General features: G+C 53.8%; 1 protein-coding gene across 1 annotated transcript in view; it reads left to right on the top strand.

Moving 5' to 3' along the window:
* The window catches only part of CORO1C (coronin 1C), a 53,508-nt gene that overhangs the window by 41,882 nt on the left and 4,168 nt on the right, over nt 1–7,458 (top strand). The window contains exons 3-6 of the mRNA XM_045296683.1: nt 2,767–2,948; nt 3,867–3,986; nt 4,816–4,920; nt 6,769–6,914. Of these exons, the coding sequence (XP_045152618.1) occupies nt 2,767–2,948; nt 3,867–3,986; nt 4,816–4,920; nt 6,769–6,914 (553 nt within the window). The remainder of the gene's footprint in view (nt 1–2,766; nt 2,949–3,866; nt 3,987–4,815; nt 4,921–6,768; nt 6,915–7,458) is intronic.

The following is a 7,458-nucleotide window of genomic DNA, read 5'->3' as shown; positions in this document are numbered from 1 at the left end:
GGATGTGTTTCGACTGTGACCATTTAAGCTCTGTGTGCCGGCCAGCACTGAAACATCTGTAGGAAACTCTAATGAGGAGGTGGTGCGGTGGTTCCCGAGCCCAGACAAGTGCACGTATGGGTTTGTAGGTTTTCCTAGCCACTCTGGCAGGCAGTCCAGCAGAACCCTGGGCTTCCTGCTTAGAGAGATGCCCAGGGACATCCTTGTCCCCAGACTCTGGTGGTTCCTTCTGGGACCCTCCATGGCTATAGTGTTGGGCACACGGCTGGCACAGAAGGAACACTTGGGGGTCAAGTGGTCTTTGGTTCCAGGCCACATGTTGTCACCTCCTTTGAGGTGCCCCGCTAGGCACATTCCTTCCATCCTTATTAAGAAAGTGAGCTCATGTTCCCCTGTGATGAGTAGTCCCTGTAGATTTAGGGGATTAATAAAAGGAGTCCATGACAATCCATTGTAAGCCCACCACGCAGGGAGAGCATTGCCACTTTGCGGTTTCTTTCCCAAGGGGCTCCAGCACTTTGCATGACCTGTTTGTGGCACTTGGTGGCACACTGTGACCTGTGTCCCAGGCCAGGCATTGTGCTTCCTGTCGTGTAGCAGTGTGTGGTGGGGTGAACCTCCACTTCTCTATGTGGGGGCGTCCAGGTGGCCCAGGGCTGGTGTCTCCCATTTTCTGATTTTCCCAACTTTGATCTCATAGTAATCATTTCCTGTGTCTCGGATTTAAGGTGTTAGCCTTCTCTTACAAAATCCGTACACAGAGCAGCGGGGGGCCCAGGGAGGATGGGCAGTGTTGTCTATTGTGCTGGGGCTCTGTTTCTGTCAGAACTGACCAGGTGTGTACTCAAAAATGGGTGCATGTATTGTTTATAAATAATAAGTCCAAGAGGCTGATTTATTTTTTAAAAAGCATTACTAATATTATGGATCTTTCCCTTCACTAGTAAATGGGTGGGCAGGGTGTCTGGGAAGTAGAGGGTGTTTTGTGATTGAGGGTTTTCAGTTAAAAGAAAAGAAAATAAAAGGTGGTGGGGAAATGAGGAGCTGACATTAAGGGCTCAAGTAGAAGGCAAATGTTTTGAGAATGATGAAGGCAACAAATGTATAAATGTGCTTGACACAATGGGTGTTTGTATGGATTGTGATAAGAATTGTATGAGCCCCAATATAATGATTTAAAAAAGAGAGAAAAAAAGATGGAAACAAAACCCACAAAAAAAGAAAACCAAAAAATCGCCGGGGACTGTTTCAAAAATAGCACCCTGCATCATTCTGTCCCCCCCAAAATCCGCATACCTGAGCACCCCTCCCAGGTTACCCCACAGAACCTCAGGTGTGATAAGGGGAGAGAAGATTCCAGGGGCGTCTTCCGCCATGCAAATTTTCTGCCACCGTGCTGTCTCTGCACAGCCTCGCTGTGTCACCAGCAGACTGGCCCCCACTCTGCGGGCTAGGAGCTCAGGAGAGTGGTGGAGGGTGGCCCTCTGCGCATTTTGAGACCACATGGTCCAGCCGCCATGGCTGAAGCGACCCGTTTCCCTGGGGTGACCCAGGCAGAGGAGGCGTAAGCCTGCGACCCCAGAGTGCAGCCCTAACTTTTCATACTTCTGTGCCGGCCTCTTCTCCACTTCCTGTCTTCCAGCCCTTAGGTCCTCGGTGTTCTGTGTGGGCGACGTCTTCTCACAAGCTTAGCAAATTGTCTCATTGGCAAGAATTCCCTCCAGATTACCTTCTCGAGTTCACCCGCATGTCCTCGAAGCGGCACAGATGCCCCTCTCTCCAAGGAACCTGGGGGCCTGGTATCAACAGCCATTGTTTGCTGTTGGCCAAAGGAGCCCACGCGGAGACCCCTCAGGACAAAGGCCTGGGGCGGACTGCTGAACATTTCAGAGTGCAGTTGGACTCTGGGCACACGGGGCCGCTGTGAGTCAGCATTGACCTGACAGCCGCTGGTTTGGGGGTCACCAGCAGGGGCTGGGGTGGAGCCTGGAGGCAGGAAAGAAGGGTAGGGTGATGAACACGGCGCGGCTGAGTTTGCGCGGTGAGCCGTGTGGTGATCAGTTCCTGAGTTCACATGCCTGCTTCCTTACACTTCAGGGTCCCCACCACCACCACCAGGCCAGTCCTGGCTACGTCTCTCCCCTTTCAACCATCATGATGTGTGGTGAGTGGACTTTGTAGGCCAGCCCATGCATTTATTGTGACGTACCACAACAGCCCAGGGAATTGCGGGCTCTGTTTTACAGAGTGGCTGCCCTTCAGCGTGTGCTGCAGCCCGCTCAGCAGTGCTCAGAGGCTGTTAGAGAGCCGAGACGGTGACGCCGTCCTCACTCAAGGCCCACCCAGCCCGTCTAACTCTTTACACACAAAAAACATGTATTCTGTTTGGGTGTAGTTCTTGGGTTTTGTTTGCTTTCTATAAACTGTAGTTCTTGTGCAAGAATCTTTTTTGCTTCACGTCATTTTCATTTTTAGAGCCCAGCAAGGCAGCCCCTTCTGCGTCTCTCTCTGTTCGCGCTCTCAGTGCCCTGGAGGCGGTGCCGGCCCCTAGCCGCCGTGTGGCTCAGAGGAGAACCACCCTGTAGGGGCAGATGACCGACCCTGTCTCTTCTCTCAGGGCGAGGCTGCTGCCAGTGTGCTGCCCACGTTCTGGTTGGCAGCCGGGGGAGGGACCATTGCCTGTGACCCCCTCCGTCATCTCCTGCAGCGTGGCCGTGTGCAGCTGCTCCTCCTCTTGACGGGGCACACGGGTGTGCTTGCTTTCAGGCTGTGATAACGTCATCATCATCTGGAACGTGGGGACCGGGGAAGCCCTCATAAACTTGGACGACATGCATTCGGACATGATTTACAATGTCAGCTGGAACCGGAACGGCAGTCTGATCTGCACAGCTTCCAAGGACAAGAAAGTGAGAGTCATCGATCCCAGGAAGCAGGAGGTTGTTGCTGTGAGTACCCCGAAGCCCAGTCCTGGTAGCTGGGCAGTGGTCGCGGGCCTCTCGCTCTGTGAAGCAGGCCGCAGAGCCGTCGGGAGCTAACCGCAGGGCCGGCAGCGGGTCAGTGGGGAGGAGAGGACGGTTGCAGAACTCGAAGAGTATGGTCCGCTTCGCCGCACTGGACAGGCAGAGACTGTTGGAGTCTTGCGTGTTCTGCAGCATAATTTGCAGCAGCAAAATAAAAATTAAAATGTTTAAACTCGGCTCCGTGTGAGAGCGTCTCTCACGCAGGCGGGGCCCCAGACTGTGCGGATCACGACACAGCACAGACAGCGGGGTCTCTAGTCCAAGGCCGCCTTTCTTCACTCACTCTGGGCCCTGCAGTTGCCCTTCTCCAAACTGTGCCTGTTCTTTGGCCAAGATGGCTTCTCAGTGACCGCGTGCCAGTCGTGGTTGCTGTGCTTACGGGTCCCTTAGGCCCTGGCCACCCCAGGCAAAGTGCTTTCTTTGAGCTCTTGCACCAGCAGCCTTCCCAGGGCGGCCCTAGTACACCCCTCCTCCCTGAACACACAAAGCTCAGGAAGGCCTTAGTGGGACCTGTTTGAAGTGGGCCGGCCTCGCTCACAGGGCATATCCAGCCCTTGGGCCCTGGCCGTCTGGAGGAGCCAGCGGTGGCCAGTCTTCCATGTGTTCTTCCCAGCACGTGGACGGGGTCAGCTGCGGGCTGCAGCAGTAGACGAGGGGAGGCTGTAAGCAGGGCCTGGCTCTCTTGCTCACTTACTAGCTAGTGTCCCTTTGCTTCCTCTTCTCTAAGGGGGGGTGGGCAGTCAGCACTGACCCTCCCAGGGGAGCCTGACTGGCCGGTGAGCTGTCGTGGGGCTGAGCGTGTGTTTGAAGGTGTCTCCTGTGCTTTTTTGCTCTCTCCCCCAGGAGAAGGAGAAAGCCCACGAAGGGGCGAGGCCCATGAGGGCCATCTTCCTGGCCGACGGGAACGTCTTCACCACTGGTTTCAGTCGCATGAGCGAGCGGCAGCTGGCTCTCTGGAATCCGGTACGCCTGCCCCACCTCTGCCACGGGCCACTGGAGCGCGCCCTCTTCTGGGTGGGCTTTCGTGGTAGGGTCAGTAAGTGGATAGTGGTGCAGCACTTCCCCGCTGAGTGGAAGGCTGGCGGTTCAACCCCAGCATCTTCTCCACGGCAGTCTGCTTCTTCTGTCAGGATTGAAAAAACAAACAAGAGAGACGGGTTGATCCTGCCTCGCAGCGACCTCATTAGACAGAGTCAAACTGCCCCCACAAGCACTGAAGCAGTGTTTCCACATCTGCACTGAAGCAGACTACCCTACCGCATTTTACCCCCAGAGTGGCTGCTGGTGGGTTTGAACTACTTGGCTTTGGGGTTATCTGCCAAGTGCTTGACCCATGCTGCCAGCGGCCTTACTCCACAAAGCCGGGGCAGTCTCTGGTGTTGTGCCCCGTCCTAGGGGATGACTGTGAGTCAGACTCAGCTACAGCAGTGAGTGGGTTTGGTTTGGTTGTCAGTGTGGAGGATTCAGATGATAGGGTTCGCAGTGCAGTTGTCTGAGCTTTCCCCAGTCATCAGTCGAATGTCAAGTGCTCACCCTCCCTGGAGACTTCACTGGTAAATGTGACTCCCCAGGGAGTCGGTTATGCTGTGAAGCCAATCAAATGTCCAGCGGGCTGGATTCCACTTTGTGCCCTCCTTAAATCTTGCTGTGTGAAGACTACATGTGCGGTGCTCAAACTTGCAAGATTTAAACGCGAAGGATAGGGTCAGTGCCTAATTTAAGCACACGAGAATGTCTCTTAAGGTTATAAAAATGCATCCTTAAAGTGCACATATCATTTTCTTCCCCCTAGAAAAATATGCAGGAGCCAATTGCCCTTCATGAAATGGACACCAGCAATGGGGTGTTGCTGCCCTTTTATGACCCTGACACCAGCATCATTTACCTGTGTGGGAAGGTAAGCGGACACGTCCACAGGTGTCTCACGGACTGCTGGGGATGAGTTTACCCTTCAGAGATTTAGAAGATGGAAACGGATGGGTGTAATGTTGTCACTTGTCAAGTGGCTGTGTGCGCACGCGTGTCTGTCGAGTGTGTATATGCCTGTGTGTCGCGTGTTCGTGTGGTGTTCACTAGGGCAGCAGGGTGTGGGCCTGCTTGCTTTACATCTGTGCCTGGTTGCTTGGAAACAGATCTTGCCGGGTTCCTTGCAAGTCGTTTTATTGCAGATGTCAACAGCCGGTGGGTGAGTGCCCGCCACAGAGGGCTTCAGAACAAACAAGGAGGGGGCTGCCCAGATGGTAACATCAGGCGACCCATTATTTGGGGTATTCAGGAAGGAAACCATATATTTAACTGCTTTTCCCAGCTCTTGAGCTAAAACGGTGATTTGCGCCATTTTCTTTCCCACACATTTGCTCCTTCAGACAAGATGCCGGCATGACTCAGGCTGGTGTGACCACGTAATAATTACACAAGCATTGAGAGGCGGGCGTAAGCGTCAGATTCCCAAGACATCTGATTGTGGTGAACAAGATAACTTGAGACTTTTACACATTGCACTGAGACAGCACTACCTTTTGAAGTTAAAGATCACCCAATACAAGGCTTAACTAGAGGGGTGGAGTCTCACTGTTTCTGTCACCTGTTTGGCGTGGGGGCCGCCTGGGTGTTCGGCTGGTGCTCCTCAGCGTGGAGTTGTAATGCATGGTCTGGCAGCAGCGTGAACGCTTCTTTGACCTGGGGAACTTGGGAGCTTCGGTAGGAGGGAGTTGGGGGTTTACGGGCTTGTTATCGCTGATGAGTGAAGGTTGGCTCTGAGGAAGTGCGAAAGAATGTGAGGGCAATGCCTCACCTCTGATCCTGCAAGGGGGAGGGGAGTCAAACTCAACCTCAGCCCAAGGGGGGTGGTCAGACGTACCTCCACCCCCCAGCCTTCTTGATCAATCTAGTCACCAGTCAAACCTTCCAAGGCCCTTCCTGCTTCTCTGCCGGTTCCATAATCCATTCCAATGGTAGCCCACCCTCAAGAGCCTAGGTTTATAAGGAAGGTGGATAGTTTTCATCTGTGGGTCAGCAGTACTCCGCATACAGTTCATCAGTCAGGACAGTCTCTTTCCAGCCTGGCCTGCAGGCACACCTCTCCCTGAACCTCACAGCCAAGTGGCCCTTTGGTCTCTTCCCTGCTCAAGCAATGGTACTAAGCTCCTTTACTCCCGCCAGTCAATGCCCAAAGGACAGACGCTTCTGCCATCAGCCCAGGTCTAGAAGCACTCCCCTCCAGTCTGTGAATCGGCAAGTCCAGAGGCACCCCGCCCCCCTCCAGCCAGCCGCCTGCCCCGCCATCCCCAGCGCCTGGTGCTGCTGTCACCACTTCTCCACCACCTCTCTGGACTGAGAAGGTTTAGTGTGTAGGGAGCTCGGGAGTCCACGTGGCATGTTCCACTCCTGGCTCTTCTTGCGTGTAATACTGAGCTAGCCCATCCCCACTTCAGAGGGGGCATATTTTAGACCCAGTGGGATGGCAGAGCTGACCAGTGCCCATGTTAGAATGGCCATACTCAAGGTCCTATCTAGTCACTTGGTGGGAGTTACAAAGACCATGGCTAGGAGAGCCAGACCTAGCAATTCACAGCACCGTAGAAAGAAAAGGCGTCCTGTGCCTTAGGCAAGCCTCGGTACCACAGAAGCTCAGCCACCGTAGAAGATCCCAAATGATGCTGGATGTACATGGTAGAGAGAGACCCACTTAAGCCAGATGCCTCTGTTAACATTACCCACAAAACTTGTCTCTGGTTTCTTACAGGGCGACAGCAGTATCCGCTACTTTGAGATCACGGATGAATCCCCATATGTCCACTACCTCAACACATTCAGCAGCAAAGAGCCTCAGAGAGGGATGGGTTACATGCCCAAGAGGGGGCTTGATGTGAACAAATGTGAGATTGCCAGGTAAGGAGTTGGCGTTCTACGACACGCAAGGTGTCGGTACCAATGTTTGTTTCCCAAAGTAGGCGATCCTGGAACAGGAGAGGGGCTGCAAAAGCAGATGCCTACGATTTGCCCTGGATTGTGGGAGGGGTGGATTATAGCACAAGCGTTTTGAATTGCCTGGGAAGGGCGGCCGAGTAGATTTTTTTTTCTTTTTTTCTGAAAAGGGAATGGTAGGCTAAATAAGTTTGAGCACCGGGGGGTTTTACCAGCCATGTATTATGAGGGTTGAGTCTTGGCACCCCCGTGTGGGGTCTAGAATTACTTCCTGCTTCTTGCCCGTATTCAGAACGTGGTCTTCTCGGGACCCTCATGACCACTGACTCTGTGCCCCTGTGGTACTCAGCTGGGGGAGCTGAGTGCTGTGGTCTCCCTTCCTGTAGAAGTGAAACCCGATTTCCTTGTCTTCAAGCTGAGCCTGTCTGTAGTGCCCCTCAGACAGAAATGAGGGGTGGCATCCTACATGCAGGAGAAGGAATCGGGCTCTGAGTTGGACCCTGGACCC

The sequence above is a fragment of the Echinops telfairi genome, unplaced genomic scaffold (genome assembly GCF_000313985.2).
Source record: "Echinops telfairi isolate 266 unplaced genomic scaffold, ASM31398v2 ScPeMD7_7412;HRSCAF=8450, whole genome shotgun sequence".
In the NCBI taxonomy this organism is placed as follows: domain Eukaryota; kingdom Metazoa; phylum Chordata; class Mammalia; order Afrosoricida; family Tenrecidae; genus Echinops; species Echinops telfairi.
Note: the sequence above shows the minus strand (reverse complement) of the source record. Positions and strands in the feature narration are given on the sequence as shown.